The sequence below is a fragment of the Theropithecus gelada genome, chromosome 14, assembly GCF_003255815.1.
Source record: "Theropithecus gelada isolate Dixy chromosome 14, Tgel_1.0, whole genome shotgun sequence".
In the NCBI taxonomy this organism is placed as follows: domain Eukaryota; kingdom Metazoa; phylum Chordata; class Mammalia; order Primates; family Cercopithecidae; genus Theropithecus; species Theropithecus gelada.
This window is the reverse complement of record NC_037682.1, coordinates 108,466,373-108,482,839: the sequence shown is the minus strand read 5'-3', so window position 1 is coordinate 108,482,839 and position 16,467 is coordinate 108,466,373. Positions and strand designations below refer to the sequence as shown.

General features: G+C 38.4%; 1 protein-coding gene across 5 annotated transcripts in view; it reads left to right on the top strand.

Annotated features, from left to right (window-relative positions):
• SIK3 (SIK family kinase 3) overlaps positions 1 to 16,467 on the top strand; it is a 258,789-nt gene that overhangs the window by 131,716 nt on the left and 110,606 nt on the right. For 4 of the 5 annotated variants that reach the window (XM_025355478.1, XM_025355477.1, XM_025355474.1 and 1 more), the window contains exons 2-3: positions 9,062 to 9,178; positions 12,001 to 12,064. In XM_025355478.1, coding sequence (XP_025211263.1) covers positions 9,062 to 9,178; positions 12,001 to 12,064 — 181 coding nt within the window. Of the gene's footprint in view, positions 1 to 9,061; positions 9,179 to 12,000; positions 12,065 to 16,144; positions 16,269 to 16,467 lie in introns of all 5 variants that reach the window. The other variant, XM_025355479.1, reaches the window with a different exon arrangement.

Sequence of the window (16,467 nt, the reverse complement as noted above, 5' to 3'; positions counted from 1 at the left end):
ACAGCATGAGCCACCGGGCCTGGCCTATTTTGTCATTATATCACTTTCTTAGATAATGTTCTTTGGTTGCCACTTTAAACTATTAGAACTGCCTTGTTAAACCATTTAGCTTTTGCCGTTTTCTTCCCCATATCCCTAATACTTTTCTGCCCAATCCTTTCTCTCTATTCACAGCATTTCCTGTTTGTCCTAAATTGTCTTTCTGCCCGTCGTCTTCTTTCCTGCTCTTCCCTCTCTTTTTTTTTTTTTTTTTGAGACGGAGTCTTGCTCTGTTGCCCAGGCTAGAATGTAGTGGTGTAATCTCGGCTCACTGCAACCTCCACTTCCCAGGTTCAAGCGATTCTCCTGCCTCAGCCTCCCAAGTAGCTGGGACTACAGGCATGCACCACCATGCCTGGCATATATATATATATATGCCAAATATATATATTTGGCCTCCCAAAGTGCTAGGATTACAGGTGTGAGTCCTGCACCTGACCTCTTCCATCTCATTTTTTAGGGCTTTGAGGCATCCTTTTCAACAGCTCCTTAGCCTTCAGATTAAGCCATCAATCCCATTCTGAGTATCTCCCTCTTAAACTTGTGCAATTTGGTCAATCTGAAATAAACACTTGAGACTAGAAAATTGAATACCTATATTTTGTAAATAATCCTGACTGGGCTTCATTTTTATTGTCAACTCTGTCTTTTCCTCCACTCTTTTTTTTTAAAAAAAAAATTTTTTTTGTTGTTGAATACATTTAAGGGATAAACCTGTAGGACAAGAGTTGATTTAACTATAAAACATTGTTGGCACTTTGCAACGATAAGTATCATGTCAGTATGTCTGAGAGAGTTGCTCATAATATTGGAGACACCCATAGGCCTCTGTTTTCTGAGAGGGTGAATGTCAACCATATGGGAATTACTGGAACTGAGAAATCATTTTCTTTTTGTCTTTAAAAATTTCTCTTCTATGTCTTGAATTTCAAGTAATCACAGAAAATTTGCTTTGCTTCAGATACCATTTACTAATTTTGCACAGTATGCCATTTTCCAACTTATTTTCCCACTTTCAGTAAACTTTCCATTCTCTATCCAGACATTGGAAATGCATGAACTGTTTTACAGTCACCATTCAGTACAGCCTAGAGGGCAGAGAAATAAAAGTTCAACCGCTCACCTAAAAAGCACTATACATTTATTATTATTATTATTATTATTATTAAGATGGAGTTTCGCTCTTGTTGCCCAGGCTGGAGTGCGGCTACGTGATCTAGGCTCACTGCAACCTCTGCCTCCTGGTTTCAAGCGATTCTCCCTGCCTCAGCCTCCCAAGTAGCTGGGATTACAGGTGCCCACTACCATGCCTGGCTAATTTTTGTATTTTTAGTAGAGGCGGGATTTCACCATATTGGCCAGGCTGGTCTCAAGCTCCTGACCTCAAGTGATCTGCCCACCTCGGCCTCCCAAAGTGCTGGGATTACAGGCATGAGCCACTGTGCCCAGCCCGCTATACATTTTAAAGTATAGTTGTTAACTACTTTCTGTGGAGTTTATTGAAAGCTGCCTGACCCTTATCTTTGCTGGCCATGTTGAGTCCTTGTGTCTCAAGTTGGCTAGCATCCTTGCATCCCTGCCATTCCTTAGGCTTGACAGCTGCATATTTTCCCAGAAACAGTTGTGATTGGTGTGTATGATGAATAGACTAACCTGTTCTTTTCAAATATATGTCCCTGTTTTGCCGCTTAGTTCTTGATTTGACTAATTGTTTCAAGCTGAAATATAGACTTCAATTAAAAAATTGGAAGCCAGGTGTGGTGGCTCTTGCCTGTAACCCCAGCACTTTCGGAGGCTGAGGTGGGAGGATCCATTGAGACCACCCTGGGCAACATAGTGAGACCTCGTCACTACAGAAAATTTAAAAAAATATATTATCCAGGTGTGATGGTGTGTCCCTGTAGTCCCAGCTACTCAGAAGGCTGAGGTGAGACGATAGCTTCAGCCCAGAAGGTTGAGGCTGCAGCAAGCTATGGTCATGTCACTGCACTCCAGCCTGGGCAATGGTACAGATGTTAGGATTTTTCCAAGAATGTGGCCAGCCTACATCCTGACCTTGATCATGTGGCACGTTATTAATCATGGCCATTTAATGTGTAACAGGTTGCATTCAAGAGTCTAGCTTGTGTTGGTTTGGGGTTCTTTTAGATTTGTTTTCTGACGACAATTGTATTTTTTAGTAAATTTTAAATGAAAATGTTTTTTCATTAAGACTGATTCCAAAGGTACTTAAGTTTCTTTCCAGCCAGCCATTCTTGGCTGGGTCCTGTGAAAGCATTATACCCTATAGAAAAAGAAAATTGAGTGACTGTTTTCTCAGTTCTCCCAAACACGGTACTATTCTAGATGCATTGAAGAGAATTCATTTCATTACATACAGTGATGCTTTAAGGGCAGTTGTTCTCAGAGTTTGATTCAGGGACCCCATAGTCTCCAATACTGTTTCAGTGGGTCCCCTAGGTCAAAAGCTTTTTTATAAAAATGCCACAACATTATTTTCACTTTTCATTCATACTTTCTCACAATTATAAAATAGAGATTTCTAGAGACTATGCTGTGTGTAATGCTACAGTTACTCTGATGACCAAGGAGATGTGTGGTTGTATACACTTGTCTCTTAAATTTTTGTCTTAATTTCTGATTTGTAATTTGATTTCTAAGCAGATGTTGAAAGATATTACTCACATAATCAAAACTTCTTTGAAGGTTCTCCTAACTTTTAAGAGAAGGAGTCCTGAGACCAAACAGTTTGGGAACTGCTGTCTTAAGGCCGCAAGACTTAATTCTCTGAAAGAAACCCTCCTGGGAATGGCTGCACACAAGGGCAGTGTAGTAAACCAGTCAGTTGCTCAAAAGACATTTTAAAAATTGAATTAAATTGAGCTCCTAGAATATAACTTTTGAGACCTTATTTGAGATTTTCTCCCAAGGCAGTGTTTTGAGCATTGAGAGCCTTGTAACTTGGGCCAAGTTTCTGTGAGATAGATAGTTGGCAATTCTCAATATCAAGTCAATGATTTCAGAAGTCATTTTCAAGGAATACCTCCTTTAACTGGTAGATTAATTATGTAGCTTATTGGCATTATCTAGATCAGTGCCATCTAATAGAAAGAGGGCCACGTGTATTATTTATAATTTTTAAATAATCATATTAAAAAGGTAAAAAGGTGAAATTAGTTTTAATATCTTTTGTTTAGCCTAGTATATCTAAAATATTATAATTTCTACATGTAATCAATATAAAAATGTATCAGGGAGATAGTTTAATTCTTTTTTATATTACTATCTTTGAAATCTGGTATATATTTTACATTTATAGCACATCAGTCTGGATAGTTACATGTGACTGGTACCTACTGTATTACCCTTTACAGATCTAGACCATAAAATAGTTGCAGAGCTGAGCTGAGAATGTCCTAGAGTAGATAAGCATTGTCATAAAAACAGAGAATAAAAATTTTGCTACAGAAGTTAGTATAAAAACATAACCCCATTGAAAAAAGCTTACAATGATGAAATGTTTGATGTCTGCCTAAATTTTAAAGACATTTCTAAGAGAAATAGAGCTCTTTCCTTAAATTAAAAAAAATAAGCTTTTCTTCAAACTATAATATTTTCTCTTTCCTTCTAAAAAGCATACAGTCTGCTCACTATATTCTTTGAGGTTACTGTCTGTTCATCTGCATACCAGTGCAAGGCGATGCTGTTTCTCATTTGGGAAGAATTTGAGCCCTTGTGATCTTTGTATTTCCCTCCTAAGTAGTCCTTTCTTGAACTGTCCATTTGTCCTGGCATATCCCTGAATCCCTACTATCTACTATAGGGCATTTATTTCTGATGGGGAAGCATGGTTTGTTTTGATCTTAATGCTGAACTGTCCCTTAGTTCATTGTATTTTACTCTGTTGCCTTATCTTGCTTGCAAATATGGTGTCAGAATATGCAAGTGAATTATTGCCTGTTGTGAAGAAACCACTATTTTTTTCAGCTTCATTCACTATGAACATTATTGTGCTTACAAAAATGAGTTGACTTAAAAAGAACTGTGTTTTTTAGAGGTGAGAACTAAAAGGGGGAAATAGTAATTTTTCCTCTTATAGAATGAATAATAAAGAACTATGACTTTAAATTTGGCATGATCTAAATTTAATTTTTTTCCTACCACATGCCAATTGAAAAAGAAGAATTTGTTGAATGGGAATGTCTTGAGTAGGGAAATTAAGGACTCTCACAATCTGTATCTCTTTAGTAGCATAGTTGACACAGTGTGATGTTTAATTAGTATTAGAATGTCAATTTACAAAATCATGCTCTTTGGAAGATAAAAGAATTCTGTGTAGAACAGGCAAACTGAGGAAATACATGGTCTCTTGGTAACATGTTGGAAGTTTTCTTCTTTATTTGTTATAATTTTCATATGTAAGTACAATTAGGAGATTTATAGATTTTCAACCCCAATATAAAAACATTCTTTGAGAGTTTATCTTTTCTTTCCCTACTGATTTTTCTTTGTTGTGGACACATTCAATTTTTCAAGCAACTAGTGTGTACTTTACACCAAAACCTTTATTATATAGCCTTCAGTAATCTGTAGCTGTAAAACTCATACTCATTTATCTGTTTAGGTACTCTCAAAATAATCATACCTGTGTGCCAGCCACCTGCTATCTGACTTGGCAGTTTCTCTGTTCCAACTTTATTTTTCTGCTTTTTAGAAAACTCCCACTTTCCAGTTTGCAGCTAAGGTAGGAGCTGAGTTCCTTTCTCTGTTAAGTGGTCTTATCAGGCGGTTATGCCATTGCCAAGCAGCAATAAGTTCCCTCCTCCCAGGTGTTAGCTAGTAGGTAGGGTTGGCAAGGGGAGCCTGGCCTGCTGTGAAGAAGTAGACCCCTGTCTCTCTGGCACAGCCCTCAGGGTCAGGTCTTACTGTGGATTCCATCCTATGGCTCACTGTGACTTTCCTGAATGGAATGCGTTTGTTTTTTTTTTCCAGCTCTGTTCTTTCCATGTTCTTCCCACATCAGCTGGCGGCAGTCAGTTGGTTCTGAATGCTGCCCACAAATTGTTAGCTGTTTTGCTTCTTGGTCCCTCAATTTGCCCCTTGAATAAGGAATTGATGTGTTTCAGATCCAGGATTATGTTGCTTAGTGAAGCAAATCTAATCCTTGCCAAGGAATGCCTGAAGTTGAAGGCTTAATTCCAGAAGAAAATAAAATAACAACAGCAGTACCTGTAATTAACATATATTGCCTGTTTACTGTGCCAGGCATTATATTACTCAGGTCGCATGTATTAGCTTTGTTAATCCCCAACATCCCTTTAAAGTAGGTTCCATTGTTGCCCACATTTTACAGATAGGGAGCCATTGAAAAATTAAATAACCTGTTCTAGGTTATATATTAAGGGATAGTTCCAAGATTTTCAATCTACGTAGCCTGACTTCAGAGTCCTTGCTTTCAACACTATATTCAACTGCTAGGTAAAGCTTCACTTTTGTTTTTTTTGTTTTGTTTTGTTTTTGTTTTGGAGAAAGGGTCTCATTCTGTTGCACAGACTGCAGTGCAGTGGCATGATCATGGCTCACTTCACCCTTGCTAGGCTCAAGCGATCGCCTAGGCTCATGCAATCCTTCTGTCTCAGCCTCCTGAATAACTGGGACTACAGGCACACACTACCACACCTGGCTAATTTTTTTATTTTTTGTAGAGATGAGGTCTCACTCTGTTGCCCAGACTGGTCTTGAACTCGTGGCCTCAATCCGTCCTCCTGCTTCGAACTCCCAAAGTGCTGGAATTACAGGCATGAGTCACCGTGCCTGGCCCAAAGCTTCATTTTTCAATGTCTTCTGGAATCTGAACTCTCACTGAAAAGTAGACAGGATTTTGATGTTCTAATCTATTAAAACTTCTTTGTACGTGCCTTCTAAGAACAGATTATATTCAGTGCAATTTTTCCTGAAAAGATGAAATACATTTCTTTTTAAAATTCATGTATGTATGTATTATTTATTTATTACTGTACAAATTTATGGGGTACATTTGATATTTTGCTACATGGATACAACATGTAATGATCAAATCAGGGTAATTAGGATATCCATTACCCCAAACATTTATCATTTCTTTGTGTTGGTAACATTTCAAATCTCCTTCAGCCATTTGGAAATATGTAATAAATTATGGTTAATTATAGCCAACAAAAGGCATTATTGTGAGTACAGATATTTCTTGACTTATGACGGGTTATGTCCCAGTAAACCCATTGTAAGTTGAAAATATGGTAAGTCAGAAATGCATTTAATTCACTCTATTGTTATTTACCCACATGATTGTGTGGCTGACTGGGAGCCACACAATCTCTGTTTACCATTATGAAGGTCCTATTGCTTCAGAATACAAATGAAATTTAGAGTGAGTGCCTTGTGAATCAGGGAGGCCCCGCTATATAACTCCCTGTGATCCAGTACTCTCTTGGAGGTGAAAGACTGCAAAAATTTTGTAAGTTAACCTTGAAGGCCACTCGCCTTTCCCCAATTACGTTGTACATGCCATCAATTAGTAGGGGGTGGGCAGAGGTGGAAGATTTCAGGCACAGACCTTAGACAGTTGATGCCCTCTGTTATTAAGATAAATAAGTCCTGGCAGTTCTTCCCACCTTTTGCACATCATGGCATGCACAGAAAGTTGAGATTGGAGGTGATCCATTTTCGCTTGTAACCCATTTCCAACGCACCTGTTCGGAAGTTCTTTTTTTTTCTTTTGAGACAAGGTCTCATTCCATTGCTGGCACGATCATAGCTCACTGCAACTTCAGCTCCCGGGATCAAACTGTCCTTCCACCTCAGCCTCCTGAGTAGCTAGGACTACAGACACATGCTACCATGCTCGGCTAATTTTTTAAAAAAATTTTTAGTAGGGATGGGGTTTCACCGTGTTGCCCATGCTGGTCTTGAACTCCTGGACTCAAATCAGTCTGCCCGTCTTGGCCTCCCAAAGTGCTGGGATTACAGCTGTTTGGCACCTCTGCTATGGGGATATGTCTGCAAGTTTCTAAGCTTGTTATATTTATGAAAGCATTCTGTACACTACAAGTGCCCTTCACATGTAAGATTTTATTAATAATGACTACTAAGACCCAGCTATTTGTTCTGGGAAGAGACATTGTGTACCATGATTTTTTGTTTCGTTTTGTTTTGTTTTGGGAGCTGTCCTGAGAGAAGCAGGAGATGCTAGACCAGTTGTGGCGTTAAGGTCTTGTATGTGATCGGGTGCAGTAATGAGGAGAAGTAGAAATGGAGGTGGTCAAGGGTTATATGGTCCAAGACTTATAGGAGACCAGGCAGCTGGTGAGATCCTCATTAAATTCTCTACCTTCTTCTCTGCCTATCCCAGTTCTCTCTGTAGTGAAATTCTGCTTTCTTTGTGAAGTCTTTCCCAGACTTTTTCGACCTTTTCTCCTATAGGTGAAGGTCATTCACCATCCTCTGTTCTGTTATTATATCTGGTGCATAGCTCCATTGATTGTACTACCAATGCTGCATTGTTTTCAGTTCCACACATCTTTTTTCCCTTTTAGACTGTGATCTCCTTGAAGTTTAGGCTATGTCTGATTAATCCTTATAGCTCCAGTCACACCCAGCTGGTTTCATCACACTTCCTCATTAGGCATGGCTTGAATGCTGTTTAAGTACAGCTGAAATTTATCTCCCTGTGCCATTCTCCCATGGGTCCTCATTTTAACACGTGAAGCAACTTCAAATAAAGTTACTTTTATGCCAGTCATTTATACATCTGAATAATCTGCCACGTATGGCTCCAAACAGTCTTTATTTCTCTGAGCTAAACATTTTTACTTTTGAAATTTTGTTTTCCTTTTTTTTTTTTTTTTTTTTCCCCTCAGTAAGTACTGTATATTTTCCCTTTACCTCTCTGGTACATAGAATCTTAGAATGTTAAGATTTGGAGAGGACTAGAGTTTGACTAGTCTGGGCTCTTCATCTAACCAGTATTGCTTCCATACTGATTAGGTAATTGAAACTGAGATATGGACATATTTTGGAGCAACGTAAATATTTTAAGTATTTCACGGAGGAAGTTTAGATTTCGTAGATTTTTAAAAGTCCTTCGTCTTTCATTCTGCATTAAAATGTTTTTGCTGATGAGTATCTTATTAAAAGCGGGCACATTGGAAAGATATGTTTTATGACGCAGTGCATGTATGCTAAAGAAAGATCTTCAGATTCTTATAACATTATTATTACCAATTTGATTCTAAAGCCAAGCTACCTAGGCCTCAATCCTGCGTCTGCCACATACTAGGTATAAATTACTTACTCTTGGGTTAATTACTTAATCTCTGTGCCTCAGTTTCTGTATTTCTAAAACAAGGTTAATGATGATGTGGGTGTTAGGAGGTTTAAATGAGTTAGTACTTGCAGAGCACTAAGAATTATGCCTGGCCCATAGTAAACATTTCCTATATAGTAGCCACTGCTACTGCTGCTGCCACCACCATCACTGCTACTATTATTATTGTTACTGAGTTCTACAAGCACCTGTTGAGACATGAAAAGCCCCTGTGAAAGTTCTCATAGAACCTTAGTAAGACACCATGTACTTATGATATAAGCGTCTTGCCTTTTTAAAAATTTCTTTTATTTTAAAGCTTCTTGCCTTAATGAGAGGCCCTACACACCACTCGGCACTGAAACATGATTTGACCCAGACCATAACCACATCTGTGGAGTAATGAAGTATTTTGTCATAGGATTTTACCATATAAGCAATTTAAGAAATGGCAGACGACCCATTAGCTTTTGGAGTCTGTTCCTTTGAGCCAACTTGCTAGGAATCCATTTCCTATCTTCTTAAAAAGAGTAAATTAATTTTCCTCACTGACATGCTGTAAACAAAATACTGGCAGCTTATATTTTATGGAACATAATGTTTTAAAGTGAACCTAATTTTTCTTAGTAAACTGCTTTTAATAATGCATCAGAGTAAATTTTTTCCCTCTGTTGTCAGGTTGCTATCAAGATCATAGATAAGACCCAGCTCGATGAAGAAAACTTGAAGAAGATTTTCCGGGAAGTTCAAATTATGAAGATGCTTTGCCACCCCCATATCATCAGGCTCTATCAGGTAGGATCATTAGTATATAGCAGATAGCTGCAAAGAACCCAGAATGTTGTATGTATGGCTCCCTTTGAAGAAATGTCGGTGGGTGAACATCTGTGACTTTTTTTGTTTCTATGTTAATCCTACTGTCTTTCCTACCCTTCTGTTTACCCACTCAGCGCTTAGTATCCTCAAGTTTCCCCTGGCCATTTACTAGTAAGTTTTCCTTACCCAGGTAGGTCTTTTTAATTCATTCTTTAAAATTCGATACCATTCTTAGCAAGAACTGCACAAAAGATTATTTCAGAAGATGATGAGAATTTATTTTATTTAGTTCAGAATTCTAAAACAGGATGGGAAGTCCAAAAAGAAGAGAATTTAGAGAGGTGAAAATTTAGAGATGAATATAAGGGGTTTTTTTTAACAGCATTATTTGAATACTAGTTTCTGTGATCATGTTGTAAATTGTTATGGCAAAGGATTGCTTCCTGCATCAATCAAAACCTACCTCTTTTCTATTCTAATAGGATCCTAGACTTAGTTTTCCAAGGTAGTAATTATTTTGATAATCAAGAGACCAGATCTGTCCAAGAGGAGAGATTTCTATTTTAGTGTTTTTTTGTTTTTTTTTTTTTTTAAGTCTTCCCAAGAAACATGCATATTTTATGCCATCATCAAAATGATTCCCTAGCCTAACTACAAAAGCAGTAAATCTGATGGCTGGAATTTCAGGCGGAATCGGAGGAGAGGACCTTGACTTAGCAGGCTGGTGGAAGAGATATTTTGGGAGAGGTGGGGCTTCGGGATGCTTCTCAAATTGCAAAGTGTTGGCAGCCGAAAACTTTGCCTCTGCATAGGCCCAATTCTACTTGCTGCTTTCTGCCAGAACAGCCATCTCTTCGTTCTGAAGGAAGTGGCCACCCACTCGGTTATTTTGCTGCTCTTAGTCTGTAGTAAATGGTTACTAGCCCAGACATAGGCCCGTGTGTAAGAGTGGAGAAAGTACACCCAAGGCGCTACGGGCAAGCTTTCATAGCCTGTTAATTTTATGGAAAAGAAAACATGTTGTGATGTTAATATGTGTGGTTAAAACGACAGCGTTAGAGCTCTTCCCTGGCACCAGCTGCTCACATAATGAAATTAGGTCAACAGGAGCAGACCTGTTGAAATTTATCAGCCTAAATTATGTTGAACAACACCTACGTTCTACCCCACAAGCAAACTTATGAAAGCTTCCTGGTGTTGCCTGAAGACCTGTATCTGTGAGCTCATAGGTGTCTAACCTCGGCTTCCTTCCTATTCTGATAGACTCAATACATTTCTTGACCTTACCTTTTAAAATAAATCATCTTTAAATAATTGTGGGGCTTAGGTTGACCTTTTTCAAGACGTTGACTTATAGGTATTACCCTTGTAACCGGATTCTGCAGGTATGCCTGTCTTCCCCAAGATTAGCCTATGAGAATTTCCACAGGTCCAGCGCTAGCTTTGAGCAGTGCCTTCTTTCAAGCTTTGATTTTGCTTTCTGGCAGCTGGGTCTGAAAAATTTTTATTTATTTATTTATTTATTTATTTTTGAGATGAAGTCTCACTCTGTTGCCCAGGCTGGAGTGCAGTGGCATGATCTCTACCCACTGCAGCCTCCGCCTCCTGAGTTCAAGTGATTCTCCTGCCTCAGCTTCCCAAGTAGCTGGGATCACAGGCATATGCCACCACGCCCAGCTAATTTTTGTATTTTTAGTAGAAACGGGGTTTCACTATGTTGGCCAGGCTGGTCTCGAACTCCTGACCTCAAGTGATCCACCCACCTTGGCCTCCCAAAGTGCTGGGATTACAGGCGTGAGCCACTGTGCCCGGCTGGAACTGAATTTTTAACTGTGTTTAATTAATTTAAGTGTAAACTAAAAGTTAATAATTTTAAAAATAATTGTTGAAATGATATTTTGGATATATTGGGGTCAATAAAAAATATTATTAGAATTATCTTCACCTTTTCCTTTTTAAATGTGGCTACTAGAAAAGTTAAAATTACATGTGCAGTTCGTATTATTTTTCTATTGGACAGCACTGTTCTAGAAAGATATACAATAAGCAGTGAACAGTGTTCTTCTGGGGATTGAGATGGAGGAGACTGGGAAGAGGAAAGCCTTTGGTCTTTTGTTTCATAATGAGTGTATATAGCCATTATTACTTTTAAAAATGTTTGACGGAAAATCTAAAAAGGAAGAAAGGACTGACAACATACTACAATGAATTTTTAAAAGGAGCAACAAAGGGACCAAGACAAAACACAAATCACTTGCGTTACTTTAAAAGGTTGAGTATTTTAAATCACTGCTCTCTTTTTTACAAATAAATGGGCAGTGGAAAGGAAAGTTGTCATTTGTATTACAAAAAGAAAGCCATATGTGATTTCTGTGGAGTTCTTAATGTGATTCCCATTATTTTCTCCAAAGGCTTTTTTTTTTTTTTTTTTTTTTTTAAATGGGGCATTTTTTGTGCTTCAAATGGTTGATGTTGAATCTGAACTTTAAGTTTTGGTTCTTGACAACTTCTTTGCCTCTCAGTTTTATGAAACTTAAGAGATTGCAGAGACCTCATGGAACATCAAAAGGACTATCTCTCTCAAGCAATGAATGTTTCCTACTTTTAAGAACTTGGAGGAATATCTAATTTTCCCTTTCTTCTTAATAACATTTATATTTGTTTCCCCCAAAATTTTAAATTTTCTTTAATCTGTAGTGGTTATTAATATTTCAAATGAGAAAAGAGGAGTCATTAGTTTCTCTTCCTATATCAGCCTATCATTTGTGTCACTGTCTGTCACTTTCCTGCCTTTGCACCAGGTTATGGAGACAGAACGGATGATTTATCTGGTGACAGAATATGCTAGTGGAGGGGAAATATTTGGTAAGTACACTTATTGCATTCTTTAAACAGCTGTTGAGCACACTCTAATAGCTGGTCAGTGCCTTTGTCACCTGATGCTGTTCTTCAGTCCTGTCATTTTCTATCAACCAAGTCATTTTGTTTCGATTAATCTGGTAAAATCCCTTCAACACATTTGTTTCCTTAGCAAAGGTGTTTTGTTTATTTCAGTCAGGCGCTGACAGTTGAGATTAAAGATCTCCAAAAACAAGCATCCTTTCTGAACGTGGGACTTAGGGTCTTTCCAGTTTGCAGGTTCTCACTGAGGTTACCAAGTGCGACAGAACTCACACAAGTATGTGGGTCTCTGTTGTGTGAGAAAGAGCCACTGAAAGCAAACAGTCTCACCCCAGCGCGTTCCTTAAACTTTGTTTAAATATAAGGTGTAACTATATTATTTACTATGTGTTCACCATTCCCCTCAATGATTCTTGTAATTTTGGGGGTTCTGCCTCTCACACTTAGCTTCAGCACAACGTCAGAAATAAGCAAGAAACTTTGTTACTGACAAATCTGATTTTTAAGGTGGTAAAAACTGATTAAAAGTTTTTTTTATAACAGTGATAAATGGAGCCAAGTAGAGTTAAAGGGTAAACTTCCAAAGCGAAATTGATGTGTCTTTTTTTTTTCTTTTGGCAACTACAGAAAAAAGTTTCTTTATATACCTTATTTGTCTAATTTCCTTATTTTTAAAAAAATTTATCAATATGAGCACTTACTAATTTAAAATTTGTTTTTTAATTTTTATTTTAAACATTTGCTCCTTCCTGCATGCTGAAAAAATGTATTTGAAAGCATAGAATCACTTTTAAAAAATGGAATCTTCTTATTAATGACTACTCAGTTGTGGCGGCATGGATGTGTGTGTGTGTGTGTGTGTTTGTGTTTTAAAGTTTCTCTAGCGATCTAGTATGTTTTTGTATCAAAGTATCTTTAGGATAAGTGCTAGTCCTTTTTAAAAGAGGTATCATTATTTCTTAATTTTATATTTAATTGGCTAGTTAATGTTAAAGCTAATGGTGATAGAATGAAATTTAGACTCAATATAGTATAGGAGGGGATACTTTATTTTAAAGAAATGAAAGCATTACAAGATTGGAAGGATAACGTTGTTTGTCAAGAAGGTATAGTAGGCTTTCAGTATGTATGATAATTATATGCCAGTCATGTGCCTTGGAGATGCTGACTCAATTAAGACACTGGTTTTCCTTTCTGTGGAGAAATCTGGTGGAAAACAGACAGGGAAATCAACATATTACTTTGAAGATGAGAATGGAAACTGTAAACTCTGTATAGTAGAGAACAGTGGTGCAGATGGCAGTTTGGTTAACTTTTGGAGATCAGGGAAGGCTATGCCCTGGAGGGAGGGCATGGTTATATGGAAATTTATGAAACAGAAAATGAAAGCACAAGAGAGAATATTTGGAGAGAGAGAAATAGCAGTCATGTTATTGGGAGACTATACTATGGTCTGACATTCCAGGCACGTTATGATAAACCTGCCTTAATTAAGATCACAAATGTACACAAAGGCAAATAGAAAACTTTCGGTATCTAGATAATGTTTTTTCTTTGGACAAGGTGTCGCTCTGTTGCCCAGGCTGGAATACAGTGGTGCAATCCTAGCTCACTGCTGCCTGGGCTCAAGCGATCCTCCTGCCTCAGCCATCTGAGTAACTGATACTATAGGTGTGCACTACCACACCTGGCTAATTTTTAAATTTTTAGTAGAGACGGGGAGGGGGTGGGGGTCTCACTATATTGCTCAGGCTGGAAGATACCTATTTACAAGTTTTATTCTATAAAAAGTCAAACATCTTCCAAATCCTTGAGCTGCCTGTTAGGTATTTTAACTCATAGAAAGATATTTATTGGTGGAGAACCAATGGTAATTTGGGGAGAAAAAAGATCATGTCTGTCACTGGCGTCCGTGTGAAGAGACCACCAAACAGGCTTTGTGTGAGTAACAAGGCTGTTTATTTCACCTGAGTGCAGGTGGACTGAGTCCGAAAAGAGAGTCAGCCAAGGGAGATAGGGGTGGGGCTGTTTTATAGGATTTGGGTAGGTAAAGGAAAATTACAGTCAAAGGGGGTTGTTCTCTGGTGGGCTGGGGTGGGGGTCACAAGGTGCTCAGTGGGGGAGCTTCTGAGCCAGGATGAGCCAGGAAAAGGAATTTCACAAGGTAATGCCATCAGTTAAGGCAGGAACCGGCCATCTGGATGTGTACATGCAGGTCATAGGGGATATGATGGTTTAGCTTTGGCTCAGAAGCCTGACAATGTCATCTTAATGTTTGTAATAAAAAAAGACCCAAACACAGGGCACATCAATCTACCTTACTCTTTAAGAAAGTAGATTTTATGTATGTATGTATGTATGTATGTATGTATTCTTTTTTGAGCTGGGGTCTTGCTCTGTTGTCCAGATGAAGTGCAGTAATGGGATCACAGCTCAGTGCACCCCCAGCTTCCTGGGCTCAAGTGATCCTCCTGCTTTAGCCTCCCGAGTAGCTGGTACTATAGGTATACACCACCATGCCAGGCTAAATTTTAAATTTTTATAGCGATTAGGTTTCATTATGTTGCCCAGGCTGGTTTTGAACTCCTGGGCTCCAGCAATCCTCCTGCCTTGGCCTCCCAAAGTGTTGGGATTATAGGCATGAGCCACTGCACCCAGCAGGAAGCAGTATTAGAGAGATAAGTTTCTTGGTCATGGACTTCCTGTGAATGTACCTTAAGGGATGAACAAACAGAATACCACTTCTGATAATATTACTTTAAAAACAAAATATTTTAGGTTGGTGCAAAAGTAGTTGTGGCTTTTGTTATTGAAAGTAATGGCAAAACCCACAATTACTTTTGCACTAATCTATAATTATGTATTATAACATATTGTATAATATATAACAATAGAATTTGAAATGTTATTGATACTATTAAGTAATATTATTATAAAAGATCCAGATGAGGAAGAAAATAGTGTATTACCTAAAGAAATTATTGAGCCCGCACAGGGATAGAACTGTCTCATGAGCTCTGATTTTTAAAAGTGTCTGTGTAAAAAAGATGAAAGGGGCTTATTCAAGAAAACCTGGGCTTTTGATGTATTTAGACCTAGGTTTGAATCAGATCTCTGTCACCTATATTTGCACTTTTACTTAGAGCAAATTACTAGATGATTCTGGTACGCAGTTTCTAGGTCTGTAAAAGGTAAGATCTAGAATATTTGTGTTATAGTTTCGCACATATAGAGCTCTAGCACAGGGCTTCCTTACGCCTTCATGTGAGAGAATGAATGGGAGATCAACTTCTGGTATAACGGTGTGAGGAGCTCTGCTTTCTTGCCTTGCTTGCTGAAACAAGTGAAAACTATTAAAGAAAACAAAACCCAGTCATTTAAAGTCTCAGGAAATCATCCTAAGGGTAAAACAGAAAATGAAGGAACATTATTCAAGAGCATCTGTGCAAATGCAGTAAGAAACAAAGTCTGGTCAGCAGTGTGGAAGTTCCTGTCCAGACTACTGCAGCCAAGAACACAGGGCTTCCTCCTGTCAAAAGACAAAATTACAAGTTTAGTTTGATGATCCCAGTTGGCTTTATTTGCAATTCTACAATTGGGCAACATTTCATTTCATAGAATAAGTGTTTCAGTAAGCTGAGCAGAAGAGTTTGGCTTATAGACAGAAGGGGTTAAGAAGTCTGAACAGTGTATTGCTTACTTTTAAACAGAATAATAGAAAATTAACTAATTACTTAACATCAGGTTACTTCAGGCTACCTTTTTTTTAAGGATTAAAGCAGAGGAACTTCATTGTGCCAATTAAAGATTTTAGACTGGGCTGTTTGGGAAATTGGCTGTTACCTCTTTCTCCTGATTTCTCAGGTCAGATAACAACCTAGTTTTCGGTTTGGAACTTTAGCATGAGTGACTCCATTTTGATGTTAAGTTTGGTCTGTTGGTGCCTAGTGCAGAAGTTTATTAGAAAACAGTGGTCTCCTGTAATTTTTATTTGTCGCTTCTCCTTAATTCTCTCCAGCATCTGAATAGCAGCTTTCTTCCCAGGAGGATCTGGACATCAGCATTTCTCATTCTGCCCCCAGCTGCCTATTGCTGAGTCCTGGAGAAGTGCAGTTAAGAGATGGGGGCCTCTTCTTCTACTCAGCCCCCACTTGTGGAACTTGATCAGGTATGCCGAGAATACTAGGACCCAGACCACTCTTGCCCTGGGTCTTAAGACAGTGGTTTCAAGCTGCTAGGAGAGGCAAGCTGAGAGGACCCCAGGCTGCTGTCCTCCCCCTCGCTCTCCATCCACTAAACTGTCAGTTCCTAGAGTGGGAGTGTGTCACTCAGAGAAGTTTACTATTGTCCCCAACCCCAGCTCCAGA